The 22,850-nt window shown below is 37.7% G+C and overlaps 1 protein-coding gene across 1 annotated transcript in view; it reads left to right on the top strand.

Moving 5' to 3' along the window:
• Positions 1–22,850, top strand: part of LOC148947627 (myosin light chain kinase, smooth muscle-like) — a 335,162-nt gene that overhangs the window by 221,796 nt on the left and 90,516 nt on the right. Inside the window, exon 21 of the mRNA XM_089095960.1 lies at positions 5,009–5,158. Coding sequence (XP_088952086.1) covers positions 5,009–5,158 — 150 coding nt within the window. The remainder of the gene's footprint in view (positions 1–5,008; positions 5,159–22,850) is intronic.

Here is a 22,850-nt window from a genome sequence, read left to right as displayed (position 1 = left end):
AAAAGTCAAAAGTAGCAATCAACACATCCCAAATCATAGGTTTCATAGAACACACGAATATGAAAGACTAAGAAATCCAGCTCAGAAAAGTCAAAAATAGCAAACTACATATCCCAAATCATTGGTTTCAGTCAACACACACCAACGAAAGACTAAGAAACCTAGCTCGGAAAAGTCAAAAATAGCAAACTATTCATCCCAAACTATTGGTTTCAGACAACATTCACCTACGAAATACTAGAAAACCTTAGCTCAGAAAAGTCTGAAATAGCAAACTATACATCCCAAATCATAATTTTCTGACAACGCATACCTATGAAAGACTAAGAAATCCAGCTCAGAAAAGTCGAAAATAGCAAACTACACATTCCAAATCATAGGTTTCAGACACCACTCACCTATGAAAGACTAAGAAATCCAACTCAGAAAAGTCATAAATAACAAACTACATATCCCAAATCATAAGTTTCACTCAACACACACCAACGAAAGGCTAAGAAACCTATCTCATAAAAGCCTGAAATAGCAAACTACTCATCCCAAACTATTGGTTTCAGACAAAATTCACCTATGAAATGCTAGGAAACCTTAGCTCAGAAAAGCCTGAAGTAGCAAACTACACATCCCAAATCATAGGTTTCAGACAACACACATCAACGAAAGACGGGTACTCGGGGAGAGCCTTGGAGGGTCTGTGGGTCCCTTGAGGGTCGGTGGGCCTTTGGGAGCTTGGGGGGCCGTTGGGGACGGGGGGAGGGGCTTGGGGGGCCGGGGATGTCATTGGGGGGTGTGGGGGGGCCTTGGGGGCGCCGGGCGGGTCTTTGGGTGCCTGGGGGACATTTGGGGACCGGTGGAGGGCCTTTGGGACCCCGTTGGTCCTTTGGGAGCTCTATGTGCCTTTGGGGGGCCCGGGGATGGCATTTGGGGGTCTGGGTGGGCCTTTGGGGTGCCGGTGGCCCTTTGGGAGCTTGGGGGGCCTTTGAGTGTCCGGGGGGACAGTTGGGAGCCTGGGGGACATTTGGGGCCTGGGGATGGCATTTGGGGGTCTGGGTGGGCCTTTGGGGGACCGGTGGAGGGCCTTTGGGAGTTTGGGGGGCTTTGAGGACCGGGGGCTTCCTTCGGGGTTGGGGTATGGAGGATTGGAACCCTTTGGATCGGGGTAGGGCGATCGGGGCTCTTTGGGGTTGTGGTAGGACCTCACAACACTGTTCAAATGGAACTTGTGTATTATAACGACCACAGGTCTCACCCTCAAATTCTCTTCTAAAACCTCTTCTTAAAATCTTCTTTCAAATGGCTCAAACTGTTTCGCCAAAATAATCCCATAAAATGGATAAAACGGTTTCGCCCAAATAATCCCTAAACGTAATTTCAGCGTGTTCCTTTTGTATGGCATCTCTGTGCTAACGCATTTCAAATTTCTAGGAAACCCTTTCCTACGTTAATCTCTTCATCTCATAAATTTTCCTAGCTAAACTATTAGGGTTTCGTTAGAATATCAATTTATCTCTCCGACTTAAAGCTCCGTGAAGCCGTATTTAAAAATAGAATTTCTATCTCTTTAGACTCCCGCATAATTCCAAGATAACATGTGATGTCAATTATGATTCCTGACACTAAAGATCAATGAAGCCCTATTTAAAAATAAAATATTAATTTTTCTCTCTGTCCTAAAGAATGTTTATCCCTCAGATCTAAGATTAAAGAAGCCTTAATGTTTCTTAATTCTCCCCTTCGTGAATCAATAATTTCCCCTAGCGATTATGTAAATCAAGTTCACAGGTGCTATTTCTCAGGTTAAGCTAACCAAACAACAATGAAGCCATGTTTGTTTCTTAATCCCCCCTTCCTCAGACCTTAGATTAAAGAAGCCTTAATGTTTCCTAATTCTCCCCTTCGTGAATCAATAATTTCCCCTAGCGATTATGTAAATCAATTTCACAGGTGCTATGCTCGTGAATCAATAATTCCCCCATCGATTATGTAAATCATCCCTCATGTCATTCGCACGTGGCCAAACAACAACAAATCGATTGACCTTGACACACCCTCATTAGACTCTATCGATAATCCTTGAATAAATTATGTCCCGTCATACCCACGCCCGTGAATCAATAATCCCCACAACGATTATGTAAATCATCCCTCATGTCATACGCACGTGACCAAACAACCACAGCTCGATTGACCTTGACACACCCACATTACACATAGACTCGATCGATAATCCTTGAATAAATTAGGTCCCGTCGGCATTAAACTAAATTGTAGATGGCAGCAGGGGTGCCACATGGGAGTAGCACCTCCCCTTCTACTTACCCCACCCCCTCTTGACTCCCCTGCTAATTACGTAGGCAACATTTGAAAGCCAAGTGACAAGGGACAACAATGTTTACTTTTAAAATATCATTCCAGTCGTTTTTTCCACTCAAATGCATTTTAGGGAGCTAATTTGCTAGCGTTTTTAATCATGCTTCTGAAAGTAAATTCGGGTAGACCAATCTTAAAAAAGTACTAACAAATAAAAGTTCAAACAGGGATAAGTCCTTTTATTAGACAGTGAAAAACAGATACAAAAGTTCTGTATATTTCAACCACATACATCAATGATTGACATATCCAGAACTTTTGTATATAATTGAATAACATAAACAAGTTTTTTCAACTGAAAGTAAGGAGCAACATTAAAACTTAAAACGAGCCGAAGTTATAACGTATATGAACGGTTTCACCCCCTCGTCAATACCTCGCTATTCACGCTAAAGTTTAAATTTCTCTCCAATTCATAAATCATGACCTCTGAGGCATAAAAGCCGCTTAAGTTTAATCTACAGCTAGCTTGAAGGTATAAAATACAATTCAGTATAAAGACCAAAGTACTGATAAGGAGGCGAACCGCCTCACATACACCGCAATTTCTGTTTACTTCCAGGATAATTACCACTTCTTACTTTCAATTGAAAAAACTTTTTTTTTCATTTAATTTTTGATTGTTTTTTTAAATAATGCTGGGAAAACCGGCACCCCCTTCATGGAAAATTCTCTTCCTGCATGAAAAATTCCTCCATGGAAAAATTCTCCCTCTTAAACCTCTCCTCCGAACCCCACCCCACCCACCCCCAACAGAAAAATACCCCCTGAGAATGTCTATAAACTTCCTAACAACCAATACTATATGTAAACAATGGGCAAAGTTCATAACTTGCAGCCCTTCCCCCAGGGACTGTTGGGGATTAAGTCGTCCTCAGAGACATAGTTATTGGATTTTTCGACTATGCTGAACAAAATGGCTATCTCAAAATTTTGAGCCGGTGATTTTGGGAAACAATGAGCGTGGGAGGGGCCTAGTTGCCCCCCAATTTTTCGTTCACTTAAAAGGAAACTAAAACTTTAATTTCCGTTCTTACGAGTTCTCTCGCGACATTCTAGGACCACTGAGTCAATACGATCAGCCCTGAAAAAAACAAACAAAAAAAAATAAAAAAAATTAACACGCGTCCGTGATCTTTCTTCTGGCAAAAAAAAAAATCCACTTTTTTGCACATAGGAACTTGAAATCTCTACAGTAGGGTTCTCTGATACGCTGAATCTGATGTTGTAACTTTCATTAAGATTCTATAGCTTTTAGGGGGTGTTTCCCCTTTTTTTTGGAAATGAGGCAAATTTTCTCATGCTCATAACTTTTTATGGGTAAGACTAAACCTGATGAAACTAATATATTTAAAATTAGCATACAAATTCGATTCTTTTGATGTATCAAAATCTGATTCTTTATTTTGGTATCAAAATTCCGTTTTTTAGAGTTTCGGTTACTATTGAGCCGGGTCGCTCCTTACTTACAGTTCGTTACCACCAACTGTATAATGACCATTATTTACAGCGACTCGACGATTTTTCATATTGCCAGGGAATCATAAACAATACCATTATTAATCGCTTAGTGTATTTTATACAACCGTTTCTCGTTCTTTTTCAGTCCCAAATTGTATGTGTCATCCTTGGATTGACTTTTAAATAAACTTTGTTGGGCATATTGTTACAGTAAAGAGTTTTAAGGTAATTACTACTCATTCAAGGGTCTAAAAGTGATACCCTTTTTGCAGGTTTTCTGGAGTATCATATTTATATTTACCACAACATATTTTATCATTATATTTATATTTTCATTGAATATATTTATATTTATTTATAATTTATTAAATATATTTATTTATATTTATACTTAACATTATATTTATCATAACATTTTGGGATTCTGTGGAGTCTGAGTGGAATTGTAACTCTGAAGCAGGGCTCAGGCCCAGTGGTGTAATTTCTTCAAAATCGTGGGGTTGGGGCAAAGTTGGAACCCTATTTCCCAAATCAAATGAAAATGACAGTGAAAACTGAAGAATGAGCCACATTGTACTATAAAGGCAAAGATATACAAAAGAAAATTGACCTGTTTCTGTGGATGCTTGAATTATGCAGGCTTATCTTAGTTTTCACAAGGTTTTTGAAGAAACTAAATTTCAGCTGGGGGGGACTGGTGTCTGGGAGGGAAAATTTCCCCCACGCCCTTTAGAAAATTATGCCCCTGCCCAAACCACAAATAACCATTCCCTCCATTGCTCCTTCGGAGCAGTGCTATCTTTTGTGGGGGGATTTCATATTTTAAGATCTAATTTTTTTTTCTGTAACTGCAGTAATTCCGCTTTTTCTATGAAAGTGTAATTAAAGTGTATTTTTGCAATGTTCACTGAAAAGACTGCTCAGTTACTGTTAGGTGGAATTTCTTTTTTTTCAATCACTTTATATTGTATTATAAAGAACCATTATATTGTAACATTGAAACAATCATCAGCTTCCTGGTACTAAATATGTGGGTATCGCTTGATACCCACATCGCTTGATCGATGGTACCCAATATCGCTTGATCGTTTGTATTTAGGACATTAAACGAAGTGTTATATTATATTCAATATCTTTAGAATGACACATAGCTTATTTATTCTAATTTTTGTTCTAGTTGCTCATGATAAAGAAAATGACGTAACGGGTGCACTTGACACGAGACCTCAAGATGACCATGGCTGCTCTAATTTCACTACCCCTCGGACAACTCCTCTAAGGTGTATGAGGTCAGCTTCGCCAGCTATTCTTTCATCGCCTCTTCCAAGTAAGTGAATTAAAAAATTAAAGGTCAAATATTTGTGACAAACCCCTGGAAATTCCATGATTCCCACGATCGTCTGACATAAAATTTCATAAAGTATTGTGTATTTTTTTTCGGTATTTTATGAAACTCACCATCTTCTGAAAGCAATGTTCTATATAATTGCCTGTCGAACCAAAGAATATGGGTAACTTACAAAACGGGAAAGTGGCGCTAGTGTCAAAACCCTCAACTCCATCTAGCGTTTGGCGATACTTGGTATTTTTTCAGGGTAATTATAAGAATAATTAATTAAATTTGTGTAGTTGGTAAAATTAGTGTATTAATAACTATCTGATCTCAGTTCCTGACAGAAATACGATTACAAAGCTTGAAAAAATGCCAAGTGTCGCCAGGTACAAGATGGCGTTGATGTTTTTTGTCGACACTCTGATTGTACAGAACCTCGTGATTACTAAAAACGAATTGCGGTAAAGATGGGTTGAAAAGGGAAAATATATCTTTTGGATAGAGGGGAAGTAGGATTTACGTTGGTCTTACTTCATAGGGAAATCATAGGTTTTGGTCCGGGCCTCAAAGAAAACTGATTGAAGATAATATGAATGGATGTATACTAACACCTTGGCCATTTAAAACCAGTAAAAAACATTACCGGCATGAACCATGTTTGGGGCTGACTCATATGGTCCTTTTGCAATGGTTTGTAACATCTCGAAAATCGCTAAATATCTCTTTTCATATTCGTCCTTCCCAAAAACACAGCTTATGCTCAGTGGTTTTAATTCACGAAAATTTAGGGAAGGGAAGGCAAAATTTATATTTCGAATTCAAGGGGGGGGGGGGCAATTATTATTTTTTTTAATTTCAATTTTCCGCTTATAAAACCAAAAAAACATTTTTCAATGAAAATACCCTCAAGAGGTATTTTTCAAAATTTTGGGGGTGCAAAAAATCTAGGATGTGTACCCCCCCCCCCAAATTGACGTCACTGATTATGCTAAAATTTCCAACGCAGCCTAGAAACGTCAGCCTGGAATTTCGTCTTGTTTTTACATTTGTGCAAGCCGTTTGTCTCTTGAACACATTTGTAGTAAAGAGTCGAACGACTTTTCATAAAAAAGGAATGTTTCTCGAATGTATTATTATTATATGTGCCTTTCTGAAATCCCTAATTACAAAATTAAGCCTAAAAATTTCATATGAACTTCCTGAGCCAAAAATTGGCTTTTTTTATCATTATTATTATTTAATGAACGGGTTCAAGAGATTTTGAAGTCTTAAAAGATGCAATTTTAGGCCAAGGGTTTTCTAATTTTCATGGGCGATCGTAACGATTAATTTTGTGCGCAGGCATGTATAGATAATTTCTTAGACCATATTGATTTTCCATTTATGAGAAATTAAGCAAGAAAAATCGGTTTTAATTTTATTCAAGCAGTGAATAAATAACTGAAGTCTTCCGAACTGAAGATTGGCGTCCGCCAAGGTTGTGCCGCCGCTCCCGAGCTTTTCAACTGCGTCATAGACCATGTTATGGCCAGCACGATGAAACGCCTTCAATTCGGTCTTCAGTTCGGAGACCGGGTACTCTCTGATGCTGACTTCGCCGACGACATAGCGCTAGTTGCGAGAACCGTCGATAAGATGACCAAAGCTCTCCAGGTGCTCTCAGAAGAAGCCTCGAAAGTTGGACTTAAGATCAACTGGCAGAAAACCAAAGTTATACTCCTTGAGCCCCCCACGTCCCGTTCTACTGTAAAGAAAGTCAACATCGGAAGCAACCGAGTAGATGTGGTTGAAGACTTCACTTACCTGGGATCTATTCTGTCAAATGATGGCTTGATCACAAAAGAGCTTACATCTCAAATTACCAAGGCTTCAGCACTTGTTGGGAGGCTTAGCAGCATCTGGCGAAAGCCAAACATAAGCCAATTTACCAAAATGCGTATCTACAATGCGTCAGTCAGCACCGTCCTGCTGTATGTAGCGGAGACGAGGCCAGCTACCAAATCTATCCTCAGCGCCGTCAATGTCGCTCAGACGAAACATCTCCAAAGAATCGAAAGACTTCACTGTACTGACCTCGTCAACAACCAGACTTTCCTAACACGTACGACTCAAACTCCTTTCTCAACGCAGCTCGCCCAGCGTACTGTTCGGTGGTACGGCCACCTCCTTCGCATGCCACGTGACGCCCCAGCACGGGTCGCATTTGACTTCGACCCCACCCTACACGGATGGAAACGACCCAGAAGACGCCCACACACTAGGTGGAAAGACCGAGCCAATGAATTCCTCACCCAAGCCCACATCCCGGTGAAAGAAGGTTCAAGCCTGGCAAGCCATAGGTGAACCTAGAGGTGCCTGGTCTAACCGGTCCCTACGTAAAACCCTCGGCAGGAGCCTTAAGTCAAGTAAGTCAAGTGAATAAATAACAACAAAATAAACACTTAATTAAAAACCAATTTTGTTTTTCTCCCTTTTTTCCGTTGAGAAAGGCTCCCGGACATGGGGCCGAAATATCTGGAGTGTTTTTTAATTAAGTGTTTATTTTGTTGTTATTTATTCACTGCTTTAATAAAATAAAAACCCGTTTTTCTTGCTTAATTTTTTGCAGGCATGTATGCGAGGGAGAGGGGTGCCAGTCATCAGGGTTTTTACATCTCCCCTTCATGATATATGCGATTTATAATTCAGTTTGCATATTCAACTTTCAAATGAACCTAAATTAAGTTAGAAACCTTGCGTTTTTCCGATGAAAGCAAAGATTAACGCTCATATATAAAAATAGCCCCAAATGCGAGGCTGGTTGCATCCTGCCACACCTTACCCCATTCGCTATTCAATATAAAGCTTAACTCATGGAGTACTGGAAACTTCTCAGAATCTAATAGAGGGATTTACTTGTGATTACAAACGTTTTTTTCCTTCTGTCTTTCAAGATATCATAGTTCATGAAAAAAAACACGGTTGATAAGGTGTACTAATTCTAATAATGTTTAAGTTTGACTATGCCGTAAATCTGAGGACGGGGGAAGGGGTAAGACGTTGGTAGCCCCTCTCATATACAGGATATTTTCTGTTCGATTTATGTTCTAGCGTTGGTTTATTACTTTCTTTGGGAATACTTTTTTGACCTTATTCCTTAAATGAAAGGACAATAATTTTTTGAATGCAAGGAATAGAAAAAACAAACAAAAAAATATCAGATTTTTAGTTTTTAGTAAAGATTGCCCACACATATTCTTTTAGGGTGGCGACAAAGGCTTGAATAAAGTCTTTCTGTTTTGCAAAAACAAGACTGGATTTCAAGACTGAATTACGAAACTTTTGGTTCCTTTGTATTCTGGGTTTTCTAATAGAAAGCTTAACCCTACCCACTTCCTTCATACCTCGTAGGCGTTGTTGTTTATAGTAACCCTCCATGGGTGCCCATAAGGGGGGGGGGTGCCCGCCCCCCTGGCTGAATGAAGCTGCCTTAGTTTTATATTTTTGTTCTGAGATATCTATTATATAGCATTAAAAGTGCCAATTAGACCAAGTTTGCTCCCCCCCTGGAATCCAGCTTATGGGCGCCCATGTAACCCTCTATTTAGAAAAAACTTGTAACCTTAGAATGGTTTGAGTAATTTTTAGCTATTATCTTTTGTGACCTTTGTGTAGCAAATAACGATATACCTCCAATGAACCTGTAATCTAGACAGATAAAATATGCCTATTAGAATTAGAAATTAAATTCCATTCTTTTGTTGCAAAGTTAGTATTATTGGCTATAAATCCTGTTTGACACTTTCATTAAACCATGGCCGTGTCTAGTTTGTACGAAACTTCGGGAGTAATTAAATTCGGTGAATACTTCCAGGCAATTTGTGTAGGAGCTTTTTGGCACATAACTCTTCCTTGAATAATAGATAATATACACCAGCTCACATTGCCTAGTCTAAGATCCCAAGGAATGACATCAACAGTTCTGTGTCAGCGCCGTTGTCTGCGGAGTCTTCCCGGGACTCAGACTTTAACCCTTGTGAAATAATATGCATTATATACGTTGTTGTGATTTTGATCATAATAAGACTATTTAAAAACATTCTAGGTAATGGAATTTTTGCCCCAAGTAGGTTGAGCTTCCTCGCAACAGAGTACTGGCTATTCCTCTATCATAAAAGGGATGATTACAAAGCCAAAATCCCATGTCTTTCGGGGCGGAGGTCAAAATCCTTTTGTCGTCAGTTCTTTTGCTTGGGGTGAGGGTCATTAATGTGACTCTGTCAGCTCAGCCGCCGTGAGTGTGGAAATCTTCGGTTCAACAAATTTCTACGAAATATCTGAAGATCAAATACCCGGTGAGGCGGAACCGCGGAAACCCTGCTGCAGATTCAAGTTCAAATTCTGTTGTTAGGTTCAAAGCCGTGACTACTTATGTCTTACCTACATTGATCGCTACTCTTTATTATGGTCTTTATTGTGCGTCAAGACTAAGCATGGGGACTGTTCTGTTTTTCTGAAGAAACAGAAAAAAAAACAGGGCTTGAATAAAACAGAACAGGTCAACAAAAAACAGAATACCTGTTTCTGTTTCTGATCTGTTTTTTCGTAAAAACAGAAAACAGATGTTTTTGATCAAAAAACAGCTGTTTAAACAGCTGTTTTTGATCAAAAACTACACTTGCCATGGGTAGTGCTTTTCTGTGGCGGTAACACTTTTGAGAAAACCTAGTACTCTTGGAGCATTTTGTCCACGAAAAAAGAGCAGTTTTTCTAATATAGGGGCGAAAAATTATCTGCGCACATAAATATCGCTATAATTTTTTTCTTTATGGTTATTTTTCTTTCATTTTCCCATTCCAAAAATAGACTTTTATGTTTATAATACATACTAGTTATTCGAGACATTTGGAAAAAAAAAAAAATTTTCAGCATGAAATTACGCAGTCAGCTCAAAGCCATTAGTATTTAAGCAGAGCATATAGTTGATTTGGGAGGAGAAAATTTTCCCCTCCAGACCATGCTCCCCCCACTCTATCCTGTTGTGTGGAAGTCATCTTAAACAAAAGTAAGAAAGAAGAAAAATGCAAGGGAAAATGACACTTCTTACTGTCATTTAAAAAATTGTTTGTTACCTTGCAGCTTAAAGCAGCCTTTTAAGATTAATTATTTCCAAGCCAATTTGTGCGAAAAATTTTCAAATAATACCCCACAAATAAACCCATATGCCTTCCCAAGGCCAGAACAAAATTTGCACTTTACTGAAAAAATATAATTCACTTTTATAACTTTAATAAATCAGATAATATTAACATTTTGATTACTAAATATCAGTATATGTATATTAAACTGACAATGCACATTCATTTGTATTTTTTCAGTAAAATGCAAATTTTGTTCTGGCCTTGGGAAGGCATAGGGGTTTTGCGCTTAACTTATGTTAATTTCTGCTCGTTTTGAGTTTGACGGTTATTTATTGTAATTTCTGTTCGTTTTGGGTTTCATTTATTTATCGATGCTGATTTGTAGTAGTTTCACGCTTGGTAGATTATTTGATTTTATTTTTGCTCATTTTTGTTTATGGAGTTCTTTACTTTTCTTTGAAAAACTTATTTTGTGGAAAAAGTTTTTTAATTAATTTCTGTTTGTTTTATATTGACATAGTCTTTTCAGGGAAAAAGAAAATAATACTTTAAATCTTTTTGTTTTTTAAGACTTTATAGTTTGGCCTGCTATTTGTATGCTGGGGAAAAATTTTCAGCAATTTTTAATAATCTATACCCTTTTAAAAATCTGGACACAAATAGTACTATTTGATTTAGTTTCATACCTCCTCTAGTTGACCTGAAATGGAAAACTTGATACCATTCGCAAAAAAAATCTGTTTACTTCCTTTGATAGCTTGGATATACTTACGCTATTTTGATTTGGTTAAATTTTAAGAGCTGAACTTGCCCCGAAAATTTGAACATAATACCCTCAGTCGTTCTTGGGATACTGCTGAGATGCCTAATTGGGAATTGGCATTATCACAGTGCATTTTGATTTTATCTTAAGGCAGCATTTAGTTTTTCAACATAATGGGCGAAGGGGAGGGTGGGAGTAGAAAAGGGATTAGTTGCCCTACAATCAATTTCAACTATTAAATAGGGCATCAGCCAGTTCTACTTACAGTCGAAGGAGCCCTTTTCGAAGTTCCAATCACGACTCCTTCGGTACAAAGTGCCCTGGTCTGAATAACAACAACAACAAAAAATAATACATTATACCCGCATCGATCTTTACTATAAAAATGCCAAGCCTTCCAATCACTTTCGACTATTAAAAAGGGCACTATGCCTTTCGATTTCCAATCGAATGAGCCCTTTTGGAAACGACAAAGCTTGCTATAAACACCTTATATGCCCCCAGGGCATACATTACAACCCTTACCCTAAGGTCTGTTAGGGTGGTTGTCATCCTCTAACACCGAATTTCCAGAACTTTCAACTACGTTAAACAAAATGGCTATCTCAAATTTTGATTGGATGTGTTTGGGTAAATGTTGGGCGAGAGAGAGGCGACAGTCGCTCTTCAATCACTTTCAACTATTGAAAATGGCATTAGACCTTTCCATTTCCAATCAAATGAGCCCTTTTGAAATTTCTACGACAACGCTTTCAATAAAAACCTTATATGCCCCCAGGGAATAACATACAACCCTTGCTCTGAGTGCTGGAGGGGGGTGGGGGTGTCTGTCTCAAAGACCTAATTTCCAGCACTCTCGACTACGTTGAACAAAATGGATATCTGAAAATGTTGATTGGATGTGCTTGGGGGAATGGTGGGCGTGAGAGGGGGGTTAGTTACCCCCCAATCACTTTCAACTATTACAAAGGGCACTAGCCCTCTCAATTTCCAATTGAATGAGCCCCATTTGAAGTTTTACGACAACTCTATCTATAAGAACCTTATATGCCCTCAGGGCAGAACTTACAACCTTTGACCTTGTGGCTCTGGGGGTTTGTCATTCTTAAATACATAATTTCCAGAACTTTCAACTATGTTGAACAAAATGGCTATCTCTAAACTTTGATTGAATGTTTTTGGGAAAATGGTGGGCGTAAGAGGGGGGTTAATTACTCTCCACTCACTTTCGACTATTAAAAAGGGCAATTTGAATTTCCAATCAAATGAGCACTTTTTGAAATTTCTATAACAACTTTCAATATAAAATTTATATGCCCCCAGGGCATAACTTACAACCCTTGCACTGAGGACTCTGGGGGTTTATCATCCTGAAAGACCTAATTTCCAGAACTTTCAACTAAGTTGAACAAAATGTATATCTCAAAATTATGATTGGATGTATTTGGGAAAATGGTGGGCGTGAGAGGGGCTTTAGTTGTTATTCAATTACTTTCTACTATCAAAAAAAGTATTAGGCCTTTTAATTTCGAATCAAATGAGACCGTTTTTAGTTCCTTCGCTTTCAATAAAAACCTTATATGCCCTCAGAGCATAACTTACAACCCTTGCCCTGAGGGCTATGGGGGGGGGGGTCATCCTTAAAGACCTAATTTCCAAAACTTTCAACTATGTTGAATAAAATGGCTATCTAAAATATTGATGGGATGGGTTTGGGGAAAAGATGGGCGTGAGAGGGGGGTTAGTTGCCCTCAAATCACTTTCGACTATTAAAAAGTGCACTAGCCCTTTGAATTTCCAATTGAATGAGCCCTTTTTCAAGTTTCTAAAACGAAGATTTCAATAAAAACCTTATATGCCCCCAGGGCACAACTTATAAACCTTGCCCTGAAGACTGAGGAGGGAGTGTCCTGCTCAAAGGTATAACTTCCTGAACTTTGAACTGCGTGGAACAAAATGGCTATCTCAAGATCTTTATTGGATGTGTTTGAGGAATGGTGGGCCTGGAAGGGGTGTTAGTTGCTTTCCAATCACTTTCGATTTTTATAGAAGGCGTTGTCGTAGAAACTTCAAAACAGGCACATTCAATTGGAAATTCAAAGGGCTAGTGCCCTTTTTAATAGTTGAAAGTGATTGGAGGGCAACTAGCCCCCCCCCCACCCACGCCCATCATTCCCCCAAACATATCCAATGAAAATTTTGAGATAGCCATTTTGTTCAGCGTAGTTGATTTCCAGATAGAAAATATATTTTTGAGGAGGACAATCCCCCACAACCCTCAGGGCACGGGTTTTAAGATATGCCCTGGGGGCATATAAAGTTTTTCTAAAAGGCGTTTTCGTAGAAACTTCAAAAAAGGCTAATTCGATTGGAAATTCTGAGGGCTATTGCCCTTTGTAATAATCGAAAGTGATTTGAGGGCAACTAACCCCCCTCTCACGCCCACCTTTTTTTCAAACACATCCAATCAAAATTTTAAGACAGCCATTTTATTAAACGTAGTTTTAAGTTCTGGAAATTAGGTCTTTGAGGATTACAACTCCCCCAAAGCCCTCAGGGCAAGGGTTGTAATTTAAGGATTCTCCGAATCCTTCATATTATTTCTTATGGAAGGGATGCTCATATAAACTTTAGAAAGGGCTCATTTGATTGAAAATTGAAAGTTCTTGTTCACTTTTTAAGAGTCACAAGAGATTGAAGGGCAACTAGCCCCTCTCCCTCCTCCACGCCCTAAATGCATCAGATAAAAATTTTGAGATAGATATTTTGTTAAAATAGTTCAAAGTTCTGATAACAAAAAACTCCGGTGTCGACACAGCCCACCATGGCCCAGGGGTAGGCGTTGTAAGTTATGCCCTGGGGTATAACTTACTATTAAAGAATAAATGAAACCCAAAACGAACAGAAATTAAATAAACAATCATAGCAAAAACATACAACAAATAATAATATAAATGAATAAATAGATCTTAAAGCGAGTAATGCTTAGATAGAATATGAAAATCAAGATTAAAACGAAAACGAATATTTGCTATTAAATTATAAATGAAACTTAAAACGAACAGAAATTAAATAAACAATCAATGCGAACAAACATACAATATATATTAATGTAAATGAATAAATAAATCTAAAAACGAGTGAAACTTAAATTGAATATGCAAATCAAGTTTGAATCGAATAAAAATAACTACAAACAAGAGTTTGTGTATCGTCTCACTGCGGAAGCCTAAAACCTACTGCGTAATTGGCGCTTTACTGAAAACAACTCTTTGAAATGTTTTCACTTTTGTAACTTTAAGAAATCAAAAATTAATTAAGATTTTAGGGAATAAATATCAGCTTATGTATATTAAATTGACAATGCAAATTTTTTTTTTCAGTAAACTCATTTGAATTTTTTTTCAGTAAAGTACAATTATATTCTGGCTTTTAGAAAGCATAGGGGTTTTGAAACCTACTCATATTAATTTATGCTCGTTTTGAGTTTAACTCTAATATTTATTTTAATTTTTGTTCGTTTTGGGTTTCATTTATTTGTTGATACTGATTTGGGGTAGTTGTATGCATGGTAGATTATATGATAGTCCGGACGCCAGGTGTTGAAAATGTGAACCATACCACGACGGAATGGGGCTGCTAAGAGAATTACCCTACCCTCCACCCCCTAAATTGACCATGTGGATTCAAAAATATCAATGGCACTTGCTTGCGAGTGGTGGAATAAACTTGACATTTTATTATTTTTTGGTGTTTCATGCAAGAAAATGCAATTTCAGAAAAGTTTGATACGCTGTTTTTCACTCGAAAAAAAACGTCTGGAAGCCATATAATGCTTTCATAGCAATCTAACCCAATGAGCTACAAAAAATGGCAAATTTAAAAAAAATGGCAAAACTATATGAGTATTCAAAACTCATGGAAAGAATAAAAAAAATCAAATTGAATATTAGACATATAATGATATTAATTGTTGAAAGATCCATCAGTTCAAGATTTTTTTTTCACTCTAATTTCTATTTTGATTTTCAATGCTGTAAGAACCGGAAAATAATAAATTTGTAATATACGAGTAATTCGTTTTCAGTGAAGAACGAATGACGCAGAAGGCTTTAGTTTTTTACAGTTAAAGAAGGGGGCAGTATCCAAATTTTGCTTGTAGTGAAACTATATTTGTCTACCAATCTTGAAAAGAACTAATACATTAAACTGAATATTTTATGCATAATGATATAAATTGCTAAAAGCTCGTGAGTTAGAAATTTTACTGTAATTTTAATATTTATTTTCAATATTAAGTACAAAAGAAAACATTTGTAATATATTTCGTTTTCAGTAAAGCACCACTGACGCAGTATGTTTTAGGATTCCGCAGAGAGGCAAAACACAAAATCTTCTTTGTATATATTTTTAGTCGACTCAAACTTGATTTGCATAATCAATTTCAGTTTCCCTCCTTTTAAGATTTATTTATTCATTTACATTAATACATATGGTTTGTTTCACATTGACTGTTTATTTAATTTATATTCGTTTTAAGTTTCATTTATACTTTAATAGCAAAATGTTTGTTTTCGTTTTAAGCTTGACTTTCATATTCAATCTAAGCATTACTCGCTTTAAGATTTATTTATTCATTTATATTAGTACTTGTGGTACTTTTTTTGTAATAATTGTTTATTTAGGTTATGTTCGTTTTGTGTTATGCTTATTACTCACATGTAATCTGTAATCGTTTTGAGTGCGAATTTTAACAGACGTGTTTACATGCTGAGCTTAACTTTAAAAATCAATTTACTTTTCTTTAAAAAACATATTTTTAGGAAAGCTTTTTTTTAAATTAATTTTTGTTCGTTTTTGATTGCAAAAAGTTTCAAGTTTTTATGGCATGGGGGGGGGGGGGGGTGCTTAATGTCCGATTATTCTTGAATTTAAAAAACGGATCTATAACTTTAAATTTAAATAGAATGAGGCTTTTTTAAAAGTCTATACGATTAACTCTTTGATAAAAACCTTATATATGAACAATAGACAGCTTGCATAACTTGAGGACTGCGATTGACAACAATGAATGTACTGAAAAAATAGCTCCAATAAGGGGGCTTAGACCATTTCACTTGCTGACACAAAGGGATCACAACTGTTTGGAATTGACCTTAATAGGAATTTGTGTGCCAAAGCAATTTTGCATATTTTAACCTTATAATTGGATAATTATAATAGATTTCTTATGTGTTCTTCCCATAAAAAACCCCTTCCCATAAGTTATAAACCCCCCTTAATAAGTTATGCCCCAAGGCATAACTTACGACGCCTACCCCTGGACCATGGTTGACTCTGTCGACGCCGGAAGTTTCTGTTTTCAGAACTTTGAACTATTTTAACAAAATTACAGTCTCAAAATTTTTATCTGATGCATTTAGGGCGTGGAGGAGGGAGAGGGGCTAGTTGCCCTTCAATCTCTTTTGACTCTTAAAAAGTGAACAAGAACTTTCAATTTCCAATCGAATGAGCCCTCTCTAAAGTTTATACGAGCATCCCTTCCATAAGAAATAATATCTCAAAATTTTGATTGGAAGTGTTTGAGGGAATTATGGACGTGGGGGGGGCTAGTTGCCCTCCAATCACTTTCAACTATTAAAAAGGGCACTAGCCCTTTAAATTACCAATTGAATTTGCCTGTTTTGAAGTTTCTACGACAACGCCTTCTATAAAAACCTTATATGCCCCCAGGGCATGACTTAAAACTCTTGCCCTGAGGGTTGTGGGGGAGTGTCTATCTGGAAATCAACTACACTGAACAAAATGGCTATCTCAAAAGTTTGATTGGATGTGTTTCGGGAAATGATGGGCTTGGGAGGGGGGAAGGTTGGCTAGCTGCCCTCCAATCACTTTTGACTATTAAAAAGGGCACTAGCCCTTTAATTTCCAATCGAATGAGCCTGTTTTGAAGTTTCTACGACAACGCCTGTATAAAAACCTTATATGCCCCCAGGGCATAGCTTAAAACCCTTGCCCTGAGGGTTGTGGGGGAGTGTCCTCCTCAAAAATATATTTTCAATCTGGAAATCAACTACGCTGAACAAAAATGGCTATCTCAAAAGTTTGATTGGATGTGTTTGGGGAAATGATGGGCATGAGAGGGGGGGGGGGGCTAGTTACCCTCCAATCACTTTCGACTATTAAAAAGGGCACTAGCCCTTGAATTTCCAATCGAATGAGCCTGTTTTGAAGTTTCTACGACAACGCCTTCTATAAAAACACATATGCCCCATAACTTAAAACCCTTGCCCTGAGGGTTGTGGAGGAGTTTCCTCCTCAAAAATATATTTTCAATCTGGAAATCAACTACGCTGAACTAAAATGGCTATCTAAAAATTTTGATTGGAGGTGTTTGGGGTAATGAGGGGCTTGGGGGGGCTAGTTGCCCTCCAATCGCTTTCGACTATTAAAAAGGGCACTATCCCTTTGAATTTCCAATCGAATGAACCATTTTTGAAGTTTCTAAGACAACGCCTTCTATAAAAACCTTAAATGCCCCCAGGGCATAACTTAAAACCCTTGCCCTGAGGGTTGTGGGGGAATTTCCTCCTCAAAAACATGTTTTCTATCTGAAAATCAACTACGCTGAACAAAATGGCTATCTCAAAATTTTTATTGGATGTGTTTGGGGGAGTGATGGGCGTGGAGGGGGGGCTAGTTGCCCTCCAATCACTTTCTACTATTAAAAAGGGCTTTAGCCCTTTAATTTCCAATCGAATGAGCCTGTTTTGAAGTTTCTACGACAACGCCTTCTATAAAAACCTTACGAGCCCCGAGGACATAACTTACAACCCTTGCCCTGAGGGTTTTGGGGGATTGTCCTTCTCAAAATTACAGTTTCTATTTGTAAATTAAGTACGATGAACAATAGAGCTATCTCAAAATGTTCATTGGAGGTGGTTGGGGAACTGATGGGCGTGGGGGGCTAGTTGCCCTCCAATCATTTTCGACTATTAAAAAGGGTATTAGCCCTTGAATTTCCAATCGAATAAGGCTGTTTTTAAGTTTCTACGACAACCCCTTCTATCAAAACCTTATATGCCCCCAGGGCATAACTTAAAACCCTTGCCCTGAAGGTTGCGGGGGAGTGTCCTCCTCAAAAATGTAGTTTCTTTCTGGAAATCAACTACGCTGAACAAAATGGCTATCTGAAAATTTTGATTGGATGTTTTTGGGGAAATGATGGGCATGGGGGGGGGGCTAGTTACACTCCAATCACTTTCGACTATTAAAAGGGGCACTAGCTCTTTGAATTTCCAACCGAATGAGCCTGTTTTGAAGTTTGTACGACAACGCCTTCTATAAAAACCTTATATGCTCCCAGGGCATAACTTAAAACCCTTGCCCTGAGGGTTGTGGGGGAGTGTCCTCTTCAAAAACATGTTTTCTATCTGAAAATCAACTATGCTGAACAAAATGGCTATCTCAAAATTTTTATTGGATGTGTTTGGGGGAATGATGGACGTGGGGGGCAGTTGCCCTCCAACCACTTTCGACTATTAAAAAGGGCACTATCCCTTTGAATTTCCAATCGAATGAGCCTTTTTTGAAGTTTCTACGACACCGTCTTCTATAAAAAACTTATATGCCGCCAGGGCATAACTTAAAACCCTTGCCCTGAGGGTTGTGGGGGATTGTCCTCCTCAAAAACATATTTTCTATCTGGAAATCAACCACGCTGAACAAAATGGCTATCTGAAAATTTTGATTGGATGTGTTGGGGTACATGAGGGGCGTGGGGGGGCTAGTTACCCTCCAATCTCTTTCGACTATTAAAAAGGGCACTAGCCCTTTGAAGTTCCAATTGAATGTGCCTTTTTTGAAGTTTCTACGACAACGCCTTCTATAAAAACCTTATATGCCCCCAGGGAATAACTTAAAACTCTTGCTCTGAGGGTTATGGGGGAGTGTCCTCCTCAAAAATATATTTTCTATCTGGAAATCAACTACACTGAACAAAATGACTTTCTCAAAATTTTAATTGGATTTGTTTGGGGAAATGATGGGTGTGGGGGGGGGGCGCTAGTTGCGCTCCAATCACTTTCTACTATTAAAAAGGGCACTAGCCCTTTAATTTCCAATCGAGTGAGCCTGTTTTGAAGTTTATACGACAACGCCTTCTATAAAACCTTATATGCCCCCAGGGCATAACTTAAAACCCTTGCACTGAGGGTTATGTGTGAGTATCCTCCTCAAAAATAAATTTTTTATTCTGGAAAACAACTACGCTGAACAAAATGGCTATCACAAAATTTTGAGTGGATGTTTGTTGGGGAATGCTTGGCATGGGGGGGGGCTAGTTGCCCTCCAATCATTTTGACTATTAAAAAGGGTATTAGCCCTTTAATTTCCAATCGAATGAGCCTGTTTTGAAGCTTCTACGACAACGCCTTCTATAAAAACCTTATATGCCCCCAGGGCATAACTTAAAACCCTTGCCCTGAGGGTTGCGGGGGAGTTTCCTCCTCAAAAATATATTTTCTTTCTGGAAATCAACTACGCTGAACAAAATGGCTATCTGAAAATTTGATTGGATGTGTTTGGGGAAATGATGGGCGGGGGGGGGGGCTAGTTACACTCCAATCACTTTCGACTATTAAAAAGTGCACTAGCTCTTTAAGTTCCAATCGAATGAGCCTGTTTTGAAGTTTGTACGACAACGCCTTCTATAAAAACCTTACATGCTCCCAGGGCATAACTTAAAACCCTTGCCCTGATGGTTGTGGGGGAGTATTCTCCTCATAAACATATTTTCTATCAGGAAATCAGCTACGCTGAACAAAATGGCTATCTCAAAATTTGGATTGGAGATATTTGGGGGACTGATGGGTGTGGGGGGGGATAGTTGCTCTCCAATCACTTTTGAATATTAAAAAGGGCACTATAACTCTTGATTTACAATCGAATGAGCCCCCTTTGGAGTTTCTGTGACGACCCCTACCGTTTGAAGTGCCTCTGGGGGAATAATAATAATAAAATAAAACATTGGAGCCCCATGGCCTTTACTATAGGCAACGCTACAGTGTTGCCTCTGATTACTAATCTTTATAAATCGATCGTATCACGATACGATCGTTCATGGTTAAAACCAAAGTATAACAAAAGTTAATTAAAAAAAAAAAAAAACATAATTATAGCAAAATTATCACAATTATATAACAAAATAATTTGCTGATTATAATATTACTAATTAAAATTTGCTAATTATAGTATTGCTAATTAAAATTTGCTAATTATTTGCTTATTAAAATTTGCTTATTAAAATTGTTAATTATAATCTACTAATTAAAATATAATTTGCTAATTTGCTAATTATAACAAAAAAAAAGACAAATGTGCACGCATCCGTATTTTTCCAGGCAGAGGGATATAACAGATGCTGTTGTTGCTTTTTTTTATTTTGGTCACTTTTTGACCCTGAAGTCCTTGCGATAACTTCTATTGATTAAATGAAAAAACAAGTTTTTTTTAACTGAAAGTAAGGAGCGACGTTGAAACTTAAAACGAAGAGAAAATAATCCGTATATGAAAGGGGCTATCCCCTCCTCAACGCCTCGCTTTTTACGGTAAAGTTTTTTATTGTTTTAAAAAATAGAGCCGTGAAAAAGAGTCAAACTTTAGCGTAAAGAGCGAGTTTTTGAGGAGGGGACAGCCCCTTTCATATACGGAATAATTTCTGTTCGTTTTAAGTTTTAATGTCGCTCCTTACTTTCAGTTAGAAAAACTTGTTTTTTTGTTTAATTTCTGAACATTTTTAAATTAATGCAGGTTTTGATTTTGGCTCACCGTACATGAATAATAAAACGTGAACATGCATATTAATTTTTTCTTTTTTTTTTGGTTAAACGGCTTTCTCGAAAGTTGTTTAATTTTAATTACGAACGTTTTTATTAGTAATAAATATACGTAACTTAGGAATTAACTTACTTAACGAACTTCTATGTTCATATATTTTTAATACGTAAATGAGGGGTTTTGCCCCCTATTCAATACCTCGCTCTTTACGAGAAAGTTCGAATTTTGTTCCAATTCTTTAAAAATGAACTCTTAAGCACAAAGGCCGTTAATTAGAATAAATAGCTTTTATGAAAGTACTAAAAAAAACTTTAGCGTAAAGAGGGAGGTACTCACTAGGGAGGTACGAACCCAATCATATACGTAATAATTTCTGTTCGTTTTAAGTTCTGATGTTGCTCCTTACTTTCAGTTGAAAAACTTGTTTTTTTTAAAATTTAATTTCTGATCGTTTTTTTTAAATAATGCTGGGAAATCCGGCGCCCCCTTCACAGCAATGTCCCTTCCCCCATGAAAACTTCCTCCATGGAAATATCCTCCAACATAACCTCCGACCCGCTCCCCCCCCCACTACCCAGAAAAATCCCCCCTGAAAAAGTCTGTATACTTCCCAATAACCAATATTATATGTAAACATTGGGCAAAGTTCATAACTTGCAGCCCTTCCCCCAGGGAATGTGGGGGGTTAAGACATCCTCAAAAACATAGTTATCATATTTTTCAACCATGCTCAACAAAGTGGCTATCTCAAAATTTTGATCGGGTGAATTTGGGAAAAAATGAGCGTGGTAGGGGACCTAGTTGCCCTTCATTTTTTTGGTCACTTAAAAACGGCACTAGAACTTTTAATTTCCGTTCGAATGAGTCCTCCCGCGATATTCTAGGACCACTAGGTCGATACGATCACCCCTGGAAAAAAACCAACAAATAAACACGCATCCGTGATCTTTCTTCTGGCAAAAAATGTAAAATTCCACATTTTTGCAGATAGGACCTTGAAACCTCTACAATAGGATTGCTGAATACGCTGAATCTCATGGTGTGATTTTCATTAAGGCTCTATGACTTTTAGGGGGTGTTTCCCCCTTTTTTGAAAATCAGGCAAAATGTCTCAGGCGCGTAACTTTTGATGGGTAGGACGAAACTTAATGAAACGTATATATTTGAAATAAGCATAAAAATCTGACTCTCTGTTTTTTAGAGTTTCGGTTACTATTGAGCCGGGTCGCTCCTTGCTTACAGTTCCTTACCACGAGCTGTCTGATATTGTCCGCTCATAGTAGTTGGCCTGTAAGGCAAAAGTTATTATTATTTCATTCGTTTTTCATTTTCCTCATGCCATTTATTCGTTTTGTATGTTTTTTTTTAATACATCAACAATAGACAATGGCGCACCCAGGTTTTTTGTTCGAGGGTGGGGGGTCACAATAAAAAAGTTAAAGAACGCGTAAAAAACTAGTTTATTTGCATTTCTGTTATTTTGTGGCATTTCGAAATTTGTTTTTTTTGGAGTCATGGTTGCTAATGACGAGGGCCGTAAATCAAAATAAATTTATGACACAGGAATTTTAGCGACAAAGAAAAATTATATATACTGAAACCCAGCGCAACTCATTTGGCTCACATGACTGAGCCAAGTTTGAGAAATATACAATTAGGGATACTTTCCCATAATGTGGGCCTTTCTAAAACGTCAAGTTTGGTTAATGCTAATGAAATAAAATAAAATAGGATGAATATGTAATAGTTTATAAACAAATTTGGGCTATATATTTGCACATTAGGGAGGGGGTGGAGGGTAAAGCATAGCATATATTAAATAGGTAACCTAGTCTAACCTAGGTACCCCCCCCCCTAAACCCCAAAAACAACAGTTTAATTATCGTATACGCAATGAAAACATGCTATGCATTCCATTACTCTATAGCGGTGTCTTGAATTAACCCGTCAAAAACGGGTTTTTCGT

Source organism: Artemia sp. Qi Xiang Cuo, chromosome 10, assembly GCF_049724085.1.
Source record: "Artemia sp. Qi Xiang Cuo chromosome 10, ASM4972408v1, whole genome shotgun sequence".
Classification (NCBI taxonomy): Eukaryota; Metazoa; Arthropoda; class Branchiopoda; order Anostraca; family Artemiidae; genus Artemia; species Artemia sp. Qi Xiang Cuo.
The sequence above is the reverse complement of the archived record's forward strand: the minus strand, read 5'-3'. Positions and strand labels throughout refer to the sequence as shown.